The 21625-nt window shown below is 28.1% G+C and overlaps 3 protein-coding genes across 3 annotated transcripts; 2 read left to right on the top strand and 1 right to left on the bottom strand.

Annotated features, from left to right (window-relative positions):
* Positions 1–497: 497 nt before the first annotated feature.
* Positions 498–3217, bottom strand: LOC124932859 (phospholipase A1-Igamma1, chloroplastic). Its single transcript, XM_047473569.1, has 3 exons — positions 2331–3217; positions 860–1311; positions 498–780 (listed from the first exon to the last, which is right to left on the bottom strand). The coding sequence occupies exons 1-3, from the start codon at positions 3150–3152 to the stop codon at positions 594–596; spliced, it is 1461 nt and encodes a 486-aa protein (XP_047329525.1). The 5' UTR covers positions 3153–3217; the 3' UTR covers positions 498–593.
* Positions 3218–12939: 9722 nt separating this feature from the next.
* LOC124931625 (auxin-induced protein 22D-like) lies at positions 12940–14094 on the top strand. Its single transcript, XM_047472138.1, has 3 exons — positions 12940–13215; positions 13421–13593; positions 13688–14094. The coding sequence occupies exons 1-3, from the start codon at positions 13019–13021 to the stop codon at positions 13852–13854; spliced, it is 537 nt and encodes a 178-aa protein (XP_047328094.1). The 5' UTR covers positions 12940–13018; the 3' UTR covers positions 13855–14094.
* A 1816-nt stretch (positions 14095–15910) lies between these two features.
* On the top strand, positions 15911–21356 carry LOC124931373 (NADH dehydrogenase [ubiquinone] flavoprotein 2, mitochondrial). Its single transcript, XM_047471822.1, has 10 exons — positions 15911–16079; positions 16189–16221; positions 16388–16453; positions 18194–18310; positions 19583–19660; positions 19813–19918; positions 20034–20080; positions 20594–20671; positions 20774–20839; positions 20931–21356. Exons 1-10 carry the CDS (start codon positions 16014–16016, stop codon positions 21036–21038), a joined length of 765 nt encoding a protein of 254 aa, XP_047327778.1. The 5' UTR covers positions 15911–16013; the 3' UTR covers positions 21039–21356.
* Positions 21357–21625: the final 269 nt, after the last annotated feature.

Raw genomic sequence — 21625 nt, 5'->3', positions numbered from 1 at the left:
AATTAAGAAGAAAAAATAACTTTATTTTATTAATATATATATATATATATATATATATATTATTTTTGTGAATTGAGCTCACATAATTGTAACTTAAATCTATCGTCTTGTTCGGTTTGAGTTATTCAAAATTTAAATAACTCAAACAAAATCAAATATCACATCACTCGATTCATTAACAAAAAAAAAATATTATCTACTCAAAATCATTTATTATTTTAATGATGATGTGATAATTATATTTTTTTAAAATTAAGTAAAATTCTGAAATAATACCCAAATCAAACATGCTCTAAAACTTAAATCAATTAAATTAAACCATCCAATAACATCCCCAATCAAACTTTGTCACCATCATTACACTTGCATCTATTTATTTTTTCAATGAATGCTTGGTTCATATTATATCATTTCAAAACTTCAATAAAACACTTTAAATTTAATTTTCTTGGTAAAAAAATCCAGTAGTTGTTTTACATTTTAAAAGTAAATCAAACTACAAACTCATGCATTTACAATATTTGTTAAGAATAATCTAAAATCCAAATAAAATATTATTACACCAAACCATATTATAAATTTGCATATCCTAGTCATTCAAGGACCGGTCGATCAGGTTGCATCCAACAGCCATGCTCGCTCATGATCATGCCCTTATGTTGCTCCTGCCACCAATAAGGTGGGATCATATACTCATCCTTTAGAAAATCAGATGACTTGTTCACAAGTGCTCGATCACGCTCAATCGCAAGTTCAAATTTCTTTCCCTTCCCATGGTACCTATAATACACCACGAAAATCGAACTTTAAACCTTTATTCTCTTAATACAAACTTTAACCTATGAAACTATCTTTTTACCCGGCTAACAAATGGAGATGGACTTCCAAGTTATGGGCCGAAGCCAGATCCGCATCGTGCTTCAAGAAAGGAGATTTACTATGGTCTAACACAAGTTTTACGCCTACATGAGAGTAACTCCACGGAAGTCCACATGCAGCCTTCATAATTACAAGTGGGGTTCCCTCATTGAAGACTACCCCGGGTGCCTTAGGCACCACATCGTGAACATTAACCACTCTCAACACTTTTACCCCGAGCCACTCTGCCCGCTCTTTGAAAGCAATGTTGCCCACCCGAGGACCCGCAAAGGAAAACACGCAAACGGGTATAACACGCCCGTCTAGTGTCAGGTTTACGCCCGTTTCCGCAATGTCATAAGCACTTAATATTGCTAACGCGCTGCCCAGGCTGTGCCCGGTGATCGTTATGCTTAGCTCCTCGTTTGGATATTGGTTTATGAGTTTTTTTATCTAGCTAGTTCAAAACAAGGTTTGAAAGAGTGAAGAAGATTTGAGAAACTGATTGTTTAATAATATGATTTTATTTTTAAAGAAAATGAATTATTTGATGTTATTGAGGTTAAAAATGATTATTCTTTATATTTAATATTTTAAAATTAATATTTTATTATATTATTAAGCCATTGTTAAAATGAGTGATAATACTAATTTTCTACATTTAATGGAGATTTATAGTTCAGTGCATAACTTAGCAATGAGTTTGAGTTTTTACATTTTGTACCATATAAAAAAAAAATTATATATATTTTTCAACTATTTGAAGTATGCATGGTAACACTTGTTACTTGTTATATAACTATTAAAAGTTATATATGTTCAATAAATATGGCTTGTTCCATATTAGTTATTTTAGATTTTTTAGGATTTTATTAAAAAAAATTATTTAATGAAAAATTAAGTTATTTAAGTTTTAATTTATTAAATTCCTATAATGTATTTATTTTAATATAAAGTAAGGATATTTTAATATTCCATTTGATTAAATTAGTGACTCCATAGTTAGAATAATTGTAACGTGACATAGAAAGAATTTATAAAAACTATATAACATCTCTAAAAAAAAAAAAAATCTCAAAAAAACCCTACATCAAACTAGCTCATGATTATAAATATAGAGATATTTTTATTTAATATATATATATATATTGATCATAAATATAGTTGACTAGTAGTTAAAGTTTTTGTTAATGTTTTATATTTGAGGTGGTTAGTTTAATATAAAATAACATTGCATCAAACCATGATCTACCAACAAATAAGCATCTAATAATTCTTTATTTTGTAATTAACATTTGCATCATCGAAAATGACATAATCCTAGTTTATTTTAATTGATATTTTTTAATATTGATTTGAAATTTCATTTCAACACATGTTGATTTAAAATTAGTTCTGGGGTTAGGTAGTTGGATATTTTAAAATTAATTAAAAAATTATAAAAAAAAATAATTGAGTTCTATTTAATTTACCTCTGATAAGATTTGGTCTCTGGCCGATAATTTGCAGAACTGGCAATTCTCGTCTTTATCCGTGTACAAATCAAGAAAACCCGATTCAGCCTTAACGGACAAGTCGGGGCAGGGTATTTTATCCTGAGAAACCGGTCGTAAAAAGTCCATAAGATCCGATATCCATTCAAGTCGGGTTACGGTTCCTCGCCACGAAACCGCAATGTCGCGACGCCCGAGCCGGCGGGTAGTATCGTCGTCGGAAACCGCAACGTATCCAATCCAGTTCGCGTTCTTACTCCAAACCCTAGGCCATCGCGATTTCTTGAAGAAATTGGGGAGATTAATATTCGAGGTTGCGTAGAGATAACGTGAAACAGTGTAACCGATCTGAGGCGATGAAAAGGATAGCCGGGAAAAGAAATCGCGGCGACTGAATCGGCAGCTACCGCAGTATTTGGAGAATGGATTGAAATCGAAGGCGTCGTAACAGGATTGAGCCATCTCGCCGTAGCGGATTAACTCGGATCGTAGAAGCGGGTGGAACGGGTCGATTAGTCCTTCCCAATCGTCTTCTCCGTTTAATTGACGCCAACAGTCGGCGATGAGTTGTGGCGAATCGTCGGCGGCGGCGGCGTCTGTTTGAGTGTATGGTAAGAGGGATGGGCTTGATCTGTTATCCTCCGGCGAGACGCGGCGACGGGAGGTTGATAATCGATTTGGTAAGGGTTTTTGACAAGTTGGAAATGGTAAAGAGAATGATGGATCTGGTTTAGGGTTTGGATTTGAAATTAAGCTTGATCGGAGGGAAACGAGAATTGTAGAAGAGGAAGCCGCGGCCATTAATCCTGGAAATTTGATAATGAAGATTGGTTGAAATTGAAATTAATTATAAATATATATAGAGCTCGTGACAACTAATGTTCTTAAACAAGGGAAGCATGTATCATGTATACTGGTTGGTGAGGATATATTTTTATGTGTACATTACTATATGTTGATTAAGGAATAAAGATGATGGAGCTGTACACTGGATTTTTTTTTTTTATAATGTTCGGTTTCAATTCTTTTATGGATACGATTAATTTCCGCGGGTTAAACATATAACCAAATAAACACACTTAACCATTTAACAAAGCACACAAAATTTTTCGCCTACCAAACTTAGGACTTCAAGGAGATCAGATATATTCATCTCTTGTTATTGTTAGGCTAAAAGAGGGAATAAATGTGACAACGAATTAAGCATAGAACCCGCAAATACACTTAATCATTAAGTAGACGCAGAACTTGTCGCCCGAAGGACTCGAATATACGATCTTAACTGAAAATTTATAAATTTATTAAATATAATTATGTAATGGAAATATTATATCTAAACAAATTTATTAATGAATAAATTTCGACATTTGTGGCGGACTATTTCTGATATTACTTAATTATATTTTTTTTTCTCTAATTTTAAAAAAATGCTAAAATAATGTTTGTTTACTGGTTTTTATATAATTTTTTTATTTAGTTGTTTGATATCTACCTCAACTCTCATTATTTTCGGAGCAGGTCAAATTTGAAAAATCTTTCAATTATAAAACAGCTAGACTGTCTGAACACCTTCCAATTCTAAAATAGCTGGCTACCATCATATTTTATTGTAAAATGTTTTTTTTTACAATATATATTTTTATTTAATTATTTTAGTATAAAATAAAAATCAATATATATGTATATTATTCAGATTAAAGATAAAGATCATCTCTAATAAATTATCTATGAAAATGAAATGTCAGAAATTTACATATTGGGCCATTTGATAATGCCTATCTCTATTTCCAGCTATTAGCCTATTTCTGAGTTTGCCAACCGATAAATAATTTATGCACTTATTTTTAGTTACATTGATTATATATAAGTTTAATTAAAATTAATTTTTAATTTATTAGTTGTTGTTGATATGTATATTAATTTTATATTATTTATATTTAAAAAAAAATTGTTTAATTAAAAATATAACATTTGATTATAACTAAATGCTACAATAAAGATAAATAATATTTTAAAGATAATTTTTACATTAGATTTGAAGAGTTTAATATTAATTAATAATAATCCGAAAATCAGAATACTACTAATGTGTTAGATTCTCTTCAAGATGTCACAATTTGAATGCTAAAGAATTTTAAATAAACTAATTTTTACCCTCATAAATATATATTATATATTTATAATATATGTTTCATTTTAACTATTAAATTAATTATTTTATTAATTAAAATATTAAAATAATTATTTGAGATAAGTGATAAAAGAAGAGTTAGAAACTGATTGCAGCTGACTTAAACATGTTTAAAATGATATCAGACTAGTTTCAAATAGTTAGAATTATAATTTGGACAACAAATAAATTTTGATTTTTTTTTTATAACTTAGGTATAAAAACATCTAAAAATGAATGATTAATAAAGATACAATTAGAGCATGTTTGATAGACTGTTTTTTAGGAATTTTTTTATAGTTTTTAAAAAATAATTATTTTATACTATTATTTTAACTATCAAATTACTAATTTTATCAACTAAAATATTATTATTTTATTTTTATTAAATTTAAAAAGTCATTTTAATAATTAAACTAACTAAAATCTCAAATAATCTATTTTTTTATTCAACAATATTTTTGAGACAAAATAAAAATGTAAAGACCAAAAAATAAGAACAAGCAAATTTAGAGGAATGAGTGTGAATATGATAACGATGAATCCTATATATTTAAGTAATTAATAATAATAATAAAAAGTTTAAAGAAATAAGGAGTTATAAGTCAGAGAAATAAAATACTTCTGAAACAATAATTGAACTATTTATGTATATTTTAAGATAAAGTTATAAACAATTCAGTTTGGTTGATTTGTAAACTGAAATTTTCTATCAACCAAAAGCATTGACATTATTATGAAAAAAATCTTAAGTTGAGTTTTGTTTTGTTGATATTTTGATTTATTCGTCAAAAACTAATTAGAATTACTTAAAGTTAATATATAATAATAATAATAATAATTCACCTAATAAAATACAAAAATAAATAGTTAGTGTTATTTATAAATATAGGGAAAGTAAATTTGGAAACTAGACGTGAAAGAAGATGATGTGACAATGTGATTAATTGAAAAAATAAAATAAAAATTCTATTACTTTCTTTTCTCTTATTTTTTTATTTTTAATTTATTTTCTCAACCAATACCATGATGTCAAAAAGAAAAATTCATCAATTAATGTTATTATATAAGTATTAAATATTCTAAAATAATATAATTGTCTAGGTAAGAATGATGTTTTGATTTTCATTTAATAACTTAACTTAAAAATCAATGATTGTAGCTAGCTATTAAATGCACATGATCGGCTAAATGGTAAGACAAACTAAGCGTACTTATAGGAGTGACCACCACTATTGGGCACCTAAGAAACTAGGCTGACTTAATGTTTAAAGAATTAAGTTATTTAATTTATTTTGAAATTTAATCTATAACCCACTAACCCTATTTTATAATAATTAAGAAACTCTATTAATACTAAATATCAATTTATTATCATAAATATATATATATATATATATCTAAATTAATCACTGTTTTAATCCAATAAATTCTAATATTTTAACATTAAACATTATTATTGTTATATATATATATATATACACGAGTGAAACCTTATTATTATTATTATTAAATAGGAAATTGTTTTTGTTCTTCTCTCCCTTTTCTAATTATTTGGACGTTTCATTTAATTTTTTTTCTCTTTATATTCTTTAAGCATAAAACAATTCATTTTTTCTATTTTTAAAGTGAGGTGTAATTTATTTTATAAATAATTTTATTGTGTAGTTTCATATTTAAACTTTTTAATTTATTTTATATATTAATTTGATCATATAACAAATGTATTATTTTGTAGGGGTACCAACAAATTATTGCCTAGATACCCCAAATAAGAGGCCGGTGCTGCACGTGTATAAATAAGGATGATTTTTTACAATATTTTATTTTATCATGGGTTTCTGTAAATAAAAGAAAACAATATTCGTTTTTTTTTACAGTGAATTAGTTGCTGAGAATGAGCAGAAAGAGAAAAGTAATATTTATTCATAAATAAAGTTAATGAAATAATGATCAAATGCTTATTGTTTGGGGGCATAAATATTTTATACAAAATGTATAATTTTAAAAATGGCTTGATTAGTCCATCTCCATCAGAGGACCACAACTAATCATGACTCAACAAAAACTTTTTAACTTGTTTTGAGAAGCTTTTAAATGAAAACTTATATTAAAATATTCAATTTTCTAACCTCAAGCCACAAATCTCTTCCCCACAACTTTAAAAAATATCTATGTCAATTCACACCAAAAAAGCGACAGTTACCTTCTTAGTATGCATCACAATTAATTTTGTTAGGAAAATAAGAAAGAAAGGGACATAACAAATTGACAATTACTTCAAACTTGTGGGAAATACTATGAATGAATCTCATTCTCAATCATATATCAACGTATGGATATGATTTGATCAAAGAATATACATCTTTCTAATAACATATATATATTTTTTTAATATTTAGGGTAAACAAATGGATAAAATCAATCCGTTTTGTCCGATTTGTATTAAATTTAAACTAAATTTATCAGATCCGTACTCAAACCATTTTACTAATTAATATGTATCGGATATGAATTGGATTAAATATGGTTTGAACCAGGGACGGACCCAGGATTTTGACTTTGGGTGGGTTTGAATTTAATGTACTAAACTGTATAAATATATATATGAAAAATATTATAATGTTTAAATAAGTTAAGCTTTACGAGATTTTACAACATAAAACTCATTTATAATAGAATCTACATTTATATTTTAGCTAAATCTCGTTCAATATAAAGTGTTAAGAAGTCGACAAGAAAATCATCTTCCATTTTATTGTGAAGTCCCATCTTCACCTTATTCATTGTTAATAATGATCGCTCAGTAGTAATAGTAAAAAGGGAGCTAGAGAAAACGCATCTCAGATACATCAATTAGTAGGTATGAGGGGATTAATGTCGGATCCCCAAAGACAAATGATTGATTTACGTGAAGAACTCTAGGTAATGTTAAAACCAGACGATCACTCAATAGTAGTGGTAGAAACATGTAATGTTAAAACAAAATGAATTATGTCCGTTGTTAAAACAGAAAATTTGAAAACTTTTACTAGATTGATTTTGGATTGTAAATACCGCAGATGGAGAATTTTTACTAGTTTGACGATCTCTTTTTTTATATACCTATACACAATTTTTAAGATTGAATATTTTATCAAACATTGTTTAAGAACGAAAAAATATTTTAAAAAATAAAAATAAAAATTTAACCGAACAGTTAAAAATTTAGAGTACAATGATGAAAAAGTAGAATGAAAAAAAAGTAATACTAACAATATAAATTCTCAAAATTCTACATTAAATCAAACATACATAAAATCAATTATATATATATATATATACTTAAATTGATGATTATACCAACTAAAAATATGAGAAGTATAAAAAAAAGTTGTTTGTTTGCAAACGAGTTATTGAATAAACTAAAATTAAAATCAATAGTAAACTATGAAAGAATTATAATATATATAAAATAATTGAAATATATATACTAATATATTTGGAAAGAATTAGATTTTTAATTTTATTTGATATATATAATAATTTTTAAAAAAGATTTTTTTTTCTTCAGGGATGGCTTAAGCCCACCTCAGCCCCTTCTTAAATTCGTCCTAGTTTGGACAATACAAACTAAAAAATATTTATATATTTGTAAATGTCAACGTGAAATTATTCAATAATTTTAAATTAATTGGATTATTCAAATTAAATTCAAATTAAACTCAATTCGAATTTAATTCAAACCGAAATAGTTAATCCAATTTTGTAATTCGGATTCGGTTCGGATTAATCCGTTAAATGCTCCTCTCTTGGATTAAGAAAATCTAATTACTTAATTTATTTTATTATTTAGTGTTTTAATTATAAAAAAAACAGTATTAAATTTTTAATGTTATAATTAATTTTGTTTATTTATAAATTGAATCTGAAAAAAAAATCTTATTTACTAAACGACGCAGAAATAAATAAAATAATATATTATATTGAAGTAAAATATAATTTAAAGAAAAAAAATTGAAAAATGTATTTTTATTTAGATAGTTTTGATAATTTAGATAATTCTAATCCAATTCGAATGTAATCCGATTCGCACTCAATCCAATCCGATCTCAATCAAATCAGAAATATCAAATAAGAATTAGTATTTCGGATTCGAATTGAATTTCAAAATAATATATTATATTGAAGTAAAATATAATTTAAAGAAAAAAAAATTGAAAAATGTATTTTTATTTAGATAGTTTTGATAATTTAGATAATTCTAATCCAATTCGAATGTAATCCGATTCGCACTCAATCCAATCCGATCTCAATCAAATCAGAAATATCAAATAAGAATTAGTATTTCGGATTCGAATTGAATTTCATATTATAATTCATCCAATGTTAAACTTTACTAATTTCCCTTCTTTTAACCAAGAGCAGATCTACATATTAACCTATTTAACCCAGATAGTCCACTGACCCAAAATGTGAGACATTTTACGGTAAACTTCACACATTCTATACCTACATTTTAAAAATGAGATGATTTTCAAATAAGATTGTTACATCTACTTAATTAGATGGGCAAACACACACAATAAAGTTTTAATTGTTAACAAAATCATTAAAAATGAAGAAATAAAACTAAGAATGATATTGGGATATACAACTTTATAACAAAAAAACAGCTATTACAGTTCATGAAGCAAACTGAATAAAGAAAATAGAATAACTAATATATCAACGACAACAATATTATAGAGACACTTTCTGTATTAATCTTAATAGTAGTTGTTAATTGAAGAGAAAGAATAATTAACTTCTTAATAGTAGTTGTTAAATATATGATTAAATATTTTTGCTAGTAGTTGTTAATTGAAGAGAAGGAATAATTAATTTCTTTTGCTAACAAATGGTAACCACTTTAATCATTTGAGTCTATTTTATAATTTTATTTACTTTTTGGTAGAACACTATAATTGCACAACTTTATCCAAATTAGCACATGTTTTAAAGAGGGCCTAATTTAAATGACTATCTTAAATTTTAACTAAATATTTAAACAAAAACATAAACTTTGAAGATATATCAATCATTCATGAACTTACTTTATGTTTAAACATATAATAATGCAACCAATTTTAATTTTGATAATTTTTTATTATATATCCAAACTTACTATTTAATGTTTAAATCACTTTATTTTTATTTTTAAAGTAAATTAACATAATCACTCAGTGTCATGATTTATAACTTGCTTCCTGACATTTGATGTTTATTTTTATTTGAGTTATTTTGATGGTTTAATCCAAAATTACTAAATCAAACAAAACACTAATCAACTCTAAAAATCACCAAAAACATAAACTCTAATTAAATTTAAATATATTTCCCACTAAGACTTGTAAGCTTTAAATTATCTTATCTTATTATTCCTCTCAATAAAATTTATAAACTATCATTTAAAAAATTTGAAGTCAGAATCAAATTAATTATCCCTCGAGATTTTTTTTAATAATTATATATACTAATTATTTTATTATTGCTGATTATCAAATTTGATTATATATATCACCTTATTGCTAACCCAAAATCATTTAAGAAAACATAAAAATAAAGCTGACTTGGAAGAAACATAAAAAACACAAATCCTTAATTATTTCATTAATTTTTCTCAATCAAATTTATGAACTTTAAATTGTATTATCTATTTTATTATTAACCTGTTAATTTTTACCAAATATTCAAAGACTCATTAATATCTAATATCTAGTTTGATATAGTTTTATTTTAAATTTATTAAATTTATTTTTTTAATTATTTCAATATCACGTCACTAACATTTTAATATCATATAATAATTCATTTCATCAACAAAATATTAATATATGTTTAATTTATTTTTATTAAATATAAAAAAAAACATTTTAATAATTAAATCAATTAAAAAATTCAAATAATTTTGTTTTCTTTGTCAAACAAAATTTTTAAATAAAACCCAAAAAATCCTCAAATAACCAAAATGAAACAAACTCTAAACCTACCACAATAGTATTATGAGTTTTTATTTTTATTCTTTTATCTCCACAAACTTGTTATGGTTTATTAGTATTTCAATTTCTATGTATATGCTTACCTAAAAACATATACAATAATGTATTTTAAACAACCAACAAAAAAAAAACAAAGTAGCCCAATAATAAAATATAAATTTGAGAATCCCACGTGATATGTCAACTCCATCAAAGACATCATGTTTAGCCAACAGGATTCCTATATGCCCAAGCTATATAATCAATTAAATTGTAGATAATCTTTTCTTAATTCATTAATTATTAGTCTAATTAGGCTTTTCACTTGTTAATTAATTATAAATTTCAAGTTCAGTTCAATGTTTCATTGAGTTACTAAATATATGTCATTGGGTATGTTTATAGCGACAATTCTTGCCATTTTTTTATTCATTTTATTTTCCTTTAGTAATGTCTCTCATGATTTAAAAAAAAAAAAATAAGCAAAATTTTAGCAAATACATATATATGTTTTCCTTGTAAAAATGTTAGTATAAATATTGAATAATCATTCAATAACATTATAATATTTAAAATAATAAAGACAAAATAAATGATAATAATACTATATATATTCGGAAACAATATCCTTAAATCAAATCAAAAATATAAAAATATTATTGATCTAGCCAACTAATAATAATGGTCAACATATATATTTTGAACTCTTATACATATTTTAACTTTGTATTTTTAGGCTCGGTTCTATTTGGGTTATTTAAAAAACTCACACAAAATTTATTTTTCAATCAATCACTTTTCACCAATCACAATTCACATCACTCATATCATTAACCAAAATAAAAAATACCATCTATTTTAAATTATTATTTTTTATTTTATTTATAAATATCAATACCCTTTAAATCTTTTTATCAAAAAATAATAATTATTTTCTTAAAATCATCACCAATTATCTAATTTTTCTCTCTTAATTTTTTAAAAAACTCACAACCGAACAAGGCCTTAGAAAAATAATTATATTATTAATAAAATTTATTTTTGTCTCTAATCCAAATAATATGAATCACAGTCAACTTTATTGCTTTGTATTTATTAAGATTACTTTTAAATATTATAATATTTAATTAACACTCATTTATTTAAATTATTAATTAATATATATATATTTATATTTTTACACTTTAAATATTAAATAACTTGTACAAATAAAATTATTTAGAATGCTTTGTATTTTCGTTGATTCAAAGGCTTTTTCCACGATTATTTATGAAAAAATGATCAATATTTTCGGCATTTAAAAATAATATCAAATTTTCGGTATACCGAATTTTTTTTATAAGATATGATATTGATACTGAAATTATCGAATTAAAATATTAGATTTTAAAATTTTTGTATACGATTATTGACCTAAATATCAAATAATATTTATAAATTAAAATATATAATATTTATAAATAATAAATAATGACTAATAAAATTATAAATAATTAAATTTTCATTTTAAGAATTAGATTAAAGTAGACATGTATTTTAATAAATATAAAACTCTAACTTGATTTCACGGTAAAATGTATAATTTTATTTTATTTTTATAAAATAGACCTAATGAAGTTTAAATTATTATTATTTTTTTTTGGTTATGAAACGGTATAATATCGTACTAAAATTTCTGTATATAGTCAAAATTATATGTTATTTGTATCCTATTAATATGATTTATTCTATACTAATTTTTTTTTTACAAGATCTACCTCTATTCATATTAGTTATTTGAGGGTGTTTTTGATTTTGTTAAAATAATATTATTTGATAAAAAAATTAAATTATTTGGGTGTTTAATTTGTTAAATTATAATATATTTTTTGTTATTTAAAATTTAAATTTTATAAAAAAAGAATAAAAATATTAGAATGATAATAATTTATAAAAAAAACTGATTAAAATCCAAAACAATCATAAAAAACCCACATCAAACGAGCTCCAAGAATATTTATTTTAATATTTTCCAATTCAAAGAAAGCCGGTCTCAATTGAATCAGGATCGTTGGATTTATGGATAGGACCCACACGAAAGTCTTTTAATGTGGACGGTTCTGGCATGTCCCACATCTGTTCCTGCACTTGACAACAATAGGACCCACTTTTGTCAGTCTAACTACCGACATTTAGATCTGTAACTGGCTTTCCAATCACGCGCCTCCTTTACGCGGTATACGTGTCCCCGTATCACTGGTCAGCACAGCGAGTACATTTAAACCCGCGTGGTTCCCTCGTCCCTCCTTCCTTCCTCCCCACGCACGAAGATCATGACCAGAAAAGAATACGTTTGTCTGTAAATTGTCTCTTTGCACCTAATAATCTAATCATCACCTTTCCTTCATATAAAATCATCGTCTTCTCCGACTCCTTCCTTAACAAATAACAAAACCTCTCTCTTTCTCTTTCTCTCTCTCTGTCGGTGAAAACTCCTATTATTGTTTGTTTGTTTGAAGATGATGATGAGTTACGAGAATGATCTTCTTCTTGAAGCGACCGAGCTTAGGTTAGGTTTGCCAGGAAGATCGACCAGCTCCATCGACGATCATAGTTCAAAATGCAGTACTAAAAGGACTTCATCGGAGTCAGGTTCCAACTCTCCTTCCTCCGAATCCGATGATTCCCAACACAGCAGCAACCCTCCTCCACGCAAGTAAGGGCTTGTTGTTTGATATTTGGTTATTGGGATAAAAATAATTTTTTTTTTTAATTTCGTCAAACAAGGGTTATTTGAAGAAAAACCAGATAAAATCCAAATAACCCATTCCTCAAAACGAGCTCTAAGTTTGTTTGTTTATATATCCAGATGATACATTTCTTAAAAAATATCATTAATTCTTCCTTGTTGATGCGTGTAGAGCACAGATTGTGGGATGGCCGCCGGTAAGATCTCACTGGAAAAACAGTCAAGTGATGTATGTAAAAGTGAGCATGGACGGAGCTCCTTATTTGAGAAAGATAGATCTAAGGGTTTACAAAAGCTACAATGAGCTTCTCAAGTCATTGGAGACCATGTTCAAATGCACCATTGGTAAGATCTAGATACATATTATAATAATGTAATCATTTTATAAAATAAAATCATTGAGTGTGTTTTAATTAATAAGAATGGAATGGGTTAACAGGAATGTGTTGTGAAAGATCAGAAGGATGTGAATATGTAGCAACTTATGAGGATAAAGATGGGGATTGGATGTTGGCTGGAGATGTGCCATGGGAGATGTTCATCACTTCTTGTAAGAGGCTTAGAGTTATGAAAGGGTCGGATGCCAAAGGATTGGGGTGCATATAGATCATATTATCATATATACATTACATTTACATACTCTTATAATTATATATAATTCATTATTGTTTTGTTGTGGGAAATCTATATATATATAGTTTTCATCATTTGAATATTTATTTTTATATATGATACTTTTGATTGCATATAATAGATCATGATCATAGTGCTTTTGTTATTTGATTCGAAGCAAAATATGTAAATTGATTGAGTTTGACTTCAATGCATGTGATGATATTGATTGAATTTGGAGGGGACTAGAGATCGAGTTGACTAGACTTGTCTTATTTGATCTACTAGTAATTTATTTTTTATTTTTATATTAATTCATGTCGACTAGGACTTATTAACCAATCAATTGATTTGTTTCCCTTAAAAAAATAAAACAGTCTTTATTACATGAAGGTTTACTTAGGCCTCGTTTGAGGAAGGGATTTTTGAGATAAAACCCAGTTTTTATCCCAAAATTCAAACATCTTATCAATCATAAAATCAAATAATTTTATCATTTAAATACCAAAATTACCCTCTAATTTTATATTCTCTCTCTAAACCATTATTCTCTCACCTACACCACATCTTCTAAAGTCAAAGTTCACATCAAAATTATTCATCCTTATTATTATTGCTAGATAAATGAATTAAACTATGTCCAAATTTTCTAATTTGATAAAATTTGACAACTCATTCTAAGATCATTTAATTAATCACCTTGTTTTTAGACATGTTAAATATTTTATTGCAAACCAAATAATCTTAATCAGCTTTTTAGTTGATTATATCATTTTGATTTCTTAAATTTTATTATATATAATTTTTTATAATAAAATGGTCATTTTATTAAAAAGATGTTAATCTTTTTATTAAACACTTATCGAACCAAAAAATAAAAATAAAGATTCATGACCATTTGGAAGGGAATCAACAAAGTCAATCCACAAACTATTTACTAAATGGAATCGAATACGTGATCTTTTAATATCTTAAATCGACTCTTACCACCCAAATATCGTAGTGGGTTAAAATAGAAGTATATTTATTAAAAGTATGAAGGATGAAAATATATATATAAAAGGCCTGTTGGAGATTGGGCTGGACTTTGCTAGGAATTCCCATCACTGAGTAAAAAAACCTATACACAATGAAGACTTTTTAGTAACAACTTTTGTCAAATGGACAAAAAGCATTTGAAAAAGAGTTATGAACCATTTTTGTAACAGTTAACTCTTCACACTTTTTTTTATTAAAAATGTTTAATCAAAAATTTCATATTAAATATAAGAAAAATAAAATTATTTTTATAATTTTAAAATACAGTGAAATGAAGCCATTACCGAGTCAATTACATGAATAAATGTTATTAGGTTCAAATTAAATATTAGGTTTACTCTTGAACAACTTTTACCCAAAATATCACATGAAAATCCATACAAACTCAATTACATTCTTTGATTAATTAGGTGAAAAGAGTTTCACTTATATTCGATATTTATCGAGAATACCTTCAAAGTTAAGAAAGATTATGTTTTCTTTTTCAAGATTTTTTTTGTTTTAAATTAATAATTAGTATATAATTTTAGATGAAAAAGAAAGTAATAGACTTTATTTTAGGATAATTTTGTTTAATATATAGATTAAAACTTTTAGATTTGATTCTATTAAAAATATTTAAATAACCTATTAGGTAGTTTAAGTGGTAATAATATATTAAAGTTTAATTCTTATTTAAAACACCTTAAATTGAATAATGAAAATGATATCGTACTAACTTTTAAAATAAAAAATATATAAATAGAGATGAAGGTAATAACTTTGACCTAATTTTCAAAAAAATAAAAATAAAAATTTGGATGGTGGTAAAATAATTTGAAAGATCAAAATATTTTATCTTTGCAAATTAATTATATATATATATAATTTTTTTTTACAAAATGACATACCAATTTAAGCATTTTATACATACAAAACAATTTCAAATAATCCAAAAAAATCACAGTAGAGAAGCTCGTGGAGAACACGCGTTGTAAAGAGCTGAGTGCGCTTTGTGCCCTCGTTCTAAAGAGTTTATAGACAATAGATTAGTTGAGCATCGAGCCTCTCTCTCTCTCTCTCTCTCTCTTTATCTCGTCCGTCCGAGCCCCCATCTGAACTAAAAAGAAACGAAAATGTTCGGCCGGCTCGCCTCTAGGCGTCTGCTTGAGATCCGCCAAGCTTTCCGGCGAACGCCTCAGGTTTAACTCTCTCTCTCTCTCCCTCAAATCCGATCCTTCCAATGCTTCCATTTCATTCATATCAGAATCTCTGTAAACTCATTATTCCGATTTCTCCTATTTCACGCAGGCTTCTCGATCCTTTTCCACTGCTCTCAACTATGTAAGTAATTATTAGCTCATCAACTACTAATCTAATTATATCATCTCTTCTTCAGATGCACACCTATTATATATATCTCTATCTATACCTAGATGTGTGGTGATGGAATGTATTGCGCTCCCAATTTGTTTCCATTTGATTCAGCTTTTGTTGTTGTTGGATGTAGCACCTTGACACACCTGACAACAATCCGGACCTTCCATGGGAATTCAACGAAGCAAACAAGGAAAAGGTTAATCATGTCTCATTTTGTCATCTCTGACCAATTTGAGCATTCGATTTTATTAATACTTTGTTATCCACATCCTTATGAATCCTGACATGAACTCAACTATCAATTTTAAGACTGAGATTAGTTGATTTTGATAGGGTGTCTAGATTCTTTATTGTTGCCCTGTACACATTAGCCTATTTGGAAACAGTTGTTAAAGTTGCTTTTGAGTTAACTTAGTGTGATTTCTAGCTTTATGTAACAGCAACAGAAGTGGCTAGATTGTATATTCCACATGCGCATCATTTTCCTTTGTTTCTAATTGTACCGAAATTTGGAGTATATTTATCAATGTAGAAGGTTGTCACCTAGACACTGTGTCAAGGATAGTAAGATAGTAACTATGTAACTACCGTTTTAATGTGGTGTGATGCTTGAGTTGTTCAACGATCAAAGCTAGTCACATGTTCAAGATTTGGTATAAACATTGTTTGTATTATTAGAAGTCACATTCGCGATAACTTTATTAATATAAACTTTAATATTTAAAGAACAATGATAGAAGTATGTAGAATTGGAATAGCCATGGAAAACTACTAGGATATGAGAGGATCAAAGGATTTTTCCTCCACATGTTCGCTTCCATCAAGAAAAGGGGAATTTGCACGGGATGAAATCTCTTTGACATGATAGGAATCTAACTTACGTTCTTTTTGTTTTGTTTTTCGTTTATTGTCTTCCTCCCCCCTCATCCTTCCTTGTATAAACAATCGCACCTCAAGTTCACTTTCTCTTTAATAAAAAGTTGACCCTTTTTCAAAAAGTTGGAATAGCCAAACAAAAGGTTTATGATGTCTGAAAGGAAAACTAACATTTTATTGGAGGAAGTGATGTTTTTGTTATGATCTTCTTACCTATTATTATCATTTATGCTTGTTTCAATAGAACTTATATACAGCATATGATATGAGACATGATCTTCAGACTAGATGTGTTTAGTTCATGAAAATTTATGAAGCAAGGCCTCTTGCATGAAATTTTAATATATTTGATTCAAGAAGTGGTACATCTTATCTATACATATCATACAAGGGTATCATATGGCATTGATTATTCTTATTTGGTTTGCATAACACTGTGAATGATATCATGTATGACATTATGAGTACATATGATCCTTGTTGGGTATCCAAACCACTTGATGAGCTTGTTTTTTTATGGATGCATCCTATAGGATAATCCTATAACAATTCATGGGTGTTAGTGTTATGTTGTATTTATTTATGAAACAAACATGTCCTCTAATAGGTGTTACCCTGATTTTTGGAGGGTTAACCCTGCACATCATATATGCTGGAATAATTTGAATTTTTACTGTAACATGATTTCATTTCAAAGAGGTGAACCAAATTGGGTGCAGTAAACTTTTAACATACAGGTAAGTAATTCCTAGCAAAAAATAAAAACTGTAGTACTGGTGAGAGCTGAGCATACTCTTGCTATGAAATTGTCTTGTAGTTTTGTAATTGGGATGTAGATAATCCTCTTTCCCCCTTAGGGTGCCAAGTCAGATAATAAGTGTGTGTCTCTTGACTCTCTTCAGATATCTAAATTGCTGTTGGCAATATAACATTATTCTGACAGAATAAAATAGTTGATGTGAACATTTCTTATCCTACGACTCATAACTCATAAGAAGCATTTTATGTATATCAAGAAATCCTTTTGTTTGGGTGTTTATCAGTATCCCTTCCCATGCAGGTGAAGGAGATACTCTCTCATTATCCATCCAACTACAAGCAATCTGCAGCCATTCCTTTGCTAGATCTTGCTCAGCAACAACATGGAGGATGGCTTCCTGTTTCAGCAATGAATGCTGTAAGTATGGTGTCTGCATTTAATGGAATGTGTAGTTCTCTTTTGTTAATTTAGACCCCAAAAAAGACGAAGGTAGTTTTATGAAGTTTTTTTTTGGGAAAAGTTTTATGAAGTTAAGCATGTTGAAACATGGATTCCCATCCACTATCTTTCATCCAATTCTGAATGCTAGGATGAGTTTACACATGAACATATACTTAAATCTTTGGAGGCAAATCATGTGGCCTGCATAACACCTCCACCCATCATTAAGGAAATCAGACTCATTGGTTGAAGTAACATGGTTTGAACAGATGAATGCCTCCTATATATATATATATATATATATATATATATATATATATATATATATATATATATATATATATATTGTTTCTAAGTGTTTGTGCATCTAAGAAGTGATATTCATTTTCCTAATGTCATACTTAAGTTCTATCATCGTTCACATGCATGATATATATAGTTGCTGCTAACGTCAGGTGAGCTACATGAGTAGTTCCTTAAAAAGATAATAGGAATATACTCTTGTCGCTCATGTATACTGCTGCATTTAATGCCCAATTCGTTGATAGCATTTCAACCCTCTATACCCAAATACATGTCACTGCAAATGGTGAAATATATTGCAAATATCTCCTATTTAAAGTAATCTTTTGGAGGCCTAATACCATGGATTGACATGTCTGATTTTGGCCTCATGATATGACATGTTGAATCCAATTTCAGACAACACAGTTGTCAGGATTTATAACTGCAACCTTTATTATTTTCTGGTTATGTGATATTAAATGACATGATAGGAAGGTAAATGCTTACAAAAGAACCAAGCATAGTTGGGTCAAGAGGTATTCCATTCACACCTTCCCTGTTCCAATATATCATTGTTAGTTGTAATAATCACTAGGAAGCTTTGAAGTTCATTTACTTGACACAACCCAACTGGTTAGGCATACTGAATTGTTTACCTTTGTTAATAATATTACTACTGTCCAATTTTATCTGATAGATACTTTTTCACTCTTTTCCACTTTTAAGCATTTCTAACACTTTCATCTACCAACTCGACACCTTTCCCTATCAATAATTTTATCTATTTTTGGTAAGATATACTTAAACTTTCCCACTCTCTTTTCAATAACAAAGGAAGGGTATATGGTACTAAACTTTACGACTAGCCACTCTATTTCTTTTGATAGTGTACCAAGAATAGAGTTATGACTTTCTTATTTATCTTGTTATTTCTTCTGCCAATGCTTTCTGTCATTTACTCAGGTAGCTAAAGTTATTGAAGTAGCTCCTGTCAGGGTCTATGAGGTTGCTACATTCTATTCCATGTTCAACCGAGCAAAGGTGAGGAATTTGGTTTAATCTCTTGATAATACTTGTGTGTACTTCAATAACAGGGCCCGAAGAGATTACCTTGTTTTCACAGTCCAAATATTTTTTCAGGCCTAATGTTATTATGCATTTGTATACACGATTTATCTTCTTGGTTTCCGCAGGTTGGTAAATATCACCTATTGGTTTGTGGCACAACACCTTGCATGATACGTGGTTCAAGAGAAATTGAATCTGCCTTGCTAAAACACCTGGGAGTGAAGCGTGGTGGTTCGTGTTGACAATTGCCACCATCTGATTTTCATATACGTGCCTATAAAATTCTTACTGACAATTGAATATAGATTGCATTTGGATTTAAGTTTTCTAATTTTCTTTTCTGCAGAAGTGACCAAGGACGGCTTCTTCTCAGTTGGAGAAATGGAGTGCATGGTGAGTCCAGTTGGCTCTTCCTTCCTTGTCATGTGGTAGGCTTAGGCTGTTGACTAGGACTGTGATTGAAGAATTGCTCACCCACCTAACCAAATAAATATGAGAATAAACTGGTATGATCTCATGATGATTGCAAGAGTACACTTTGACAAGTTCAAAGAAGATCCGATCCTTGATAAAAAAACCTAAACAAGAGCCTAAAAGGCACTTCCTGGCATTGTAGTGGTTATAATCTAGGATTATTTTCAAATAACCTTGTTTGATGTAGGTTATTTGGGTAACAAGACTTTAGGAGAAAAAATATATAACTAAAATTTTATTTTATTTTTTAAATAGAGGGTATTTTGGTTGATGATTTGAATGATATGATTGTTGAGTAGTTTGTTGATTGGATAGTGGGTTATTTGAGATTAATCTAAATACCCATATCAAACAAGGCCCAAGTGTTTTAGGTGTTGGTTTGGTTGAGCTAAAACATTTGTTAAGCTTAACATAAGTTTGTGGTGTTTGCAGGGATGTTGTGTAAATGCACCTATGATTACAGTTGCAGACTATTCCAATGGATCTGAAGGATATACATATAATTACTATGTGAGCTTCCTTATTGTTTAGTTTATTTTTTTTTGTGGACAGTCAGTCACCACAAGAGCAATTTATGGAACAATATGGATATTTTTTTTTGGTCTTCTGTAGGAAGATGTGACTCCGGAGGGAGTTGTGGACATAGTTGAGAAGTTTAGAAGAGGAGAGAAGCCACCGGTAAGGATGATCAGTTTTCTATGATTTATTATGGGGTTGAGCGTGAGATTTATATACTGAATGCAGAAATGTTAAATTTTGTTTTCTGTAGCGAGGGACTCAAAATGGGAAACGCCTTAATGCTGGACCTGAAGGTGGGAACACGACCTTGTTGAGCGATCCTCTGCCTCCCCCATGCCGGGATCTAGATGCTTGTTAAAGTTGAACTTTGACAACTTCTTCAGTCCCTATAATAATAATTGAGGAACGGATTAATTAGCCTATTTATTCAACTACTGGATCCACCCTTCTTTTCATGAAAGGCGAACCAAGCATTCCAAAGGTTATGGTTGATCCTATTGAATTTTTAATTTTCTTGATATACAAAGCTCGTTCCCCTTTTGTCGTGTGCCTTTGTTAGTTGATGTTATGTTGAGAGCATAATAAAGACCAACTGACTGGAACACATTTTCTCCTGTTAACGATGAGAAGATGCAATTTGTTTTATCGTCAAACTATAAATAACCTGGTTATGTTTTTTTTGGTGGTTGATTTGAAAACTCGGTCTTCATTTCAATACACATGCACTTGTGTTGTTTGGTGCTAGTGGGATTTGAACCCCATTTTTCAACTACCAAAGCCAGCCTCGAATAATAGATTTAAGCTTTAAGTAGTAAGAGGATGAAGTCTTAGGTTCAGTTCAAATATGATATGTTTTTGATAAGTTTGAGTATAATAAATGATAAATAGATGATATAAAACTATAGAAAGAATCACATAGGCTAATATATAGTGAGAAAGTAAGTA

The sequence above is a fragment of the Impatiens glandulifera genome, chromosome 3, assembly GCF_907164915.1.
Source record: "Impatiens glandulifera chromosome 3, dImpGla2.1, whole genome shotgun sequence".
Lineage (NCBI taxonomy): Eukaryota > Viridiplantae > Streptophyta > Magnoliopsida > Ericales > Balsaminaceae > Impatiens > Impatiens glandulifera.
The sequence above is the reverse complement of the archived record's forward strand: the minus strand, read 5'-3'. Positions and strand labels throughout refer to the sequence as shown.

Bases quoted from the DNA above. Each gene is read 5' to 3' on its own strand.
- LOC124932859 (XM_047473569.1), bottom strand. From the start codon at position 3,152: ATGGCCGCGGCTTCCTCTTCTACAATTCTCGTTTCCCTCCGATCAAGC. The intron at 1,312-2,330 runs GTAAATTAAATA...TGAACTAGCTAG, and splicing joins GAGACCAAATCTTATCAGAG to ATAAAAAAACTCATAAACCA. The intron at 781-859 runs GTAAAAAGATAG...GGTGTATTATAG, and splicing joins CATCTCCATTTGTTAGCCGG to GTACCATGGGAAGGGAAAGA.
- LOC124931625 (XM_047472138.1), top strand. From the start codon at position 13,019: ATGATGATGAGTTACGAGAATGATCTTCTTCTTGAAGCGACCGAGCTT. The intron at 13,216-13,420 runs GTAAGGGCTTGT...TGATGCGTGTAG, and splicing joins AGCAACCCTCCTCCACGCAA to AGCACAGATTGTGGGATGGC. The intron at 13,594-13,687 runs GTAAGATCTAGA...ATGGGTTAACAG, and splicing joins CATGTTCAAATGCACCATTG to GAATGTGTTGTGAAAGATCA.
- LOC124931373 (XM_047471822.1), top strand. From the start codon at position 16,014: ATGTTCGGCCGGCTCGCCTCTAGGCGTCTGCTTGAGATCCGCCAAGCT. The intron at 16,222-16,387 runs GTAAGTAATTAT...TGTTGGATGTAG, and splicing joins TTTCCACTGCTCTCAACTAT to CACCTTGACACACCTGACAA. The intron at 20,840-20,930 runs GTAAGGATGATC...TGTTTTCTGTAG, and splicing joins GAAGAGGAGAGAAGCCACCG to CGAGGGACTCAAAATGGGAA.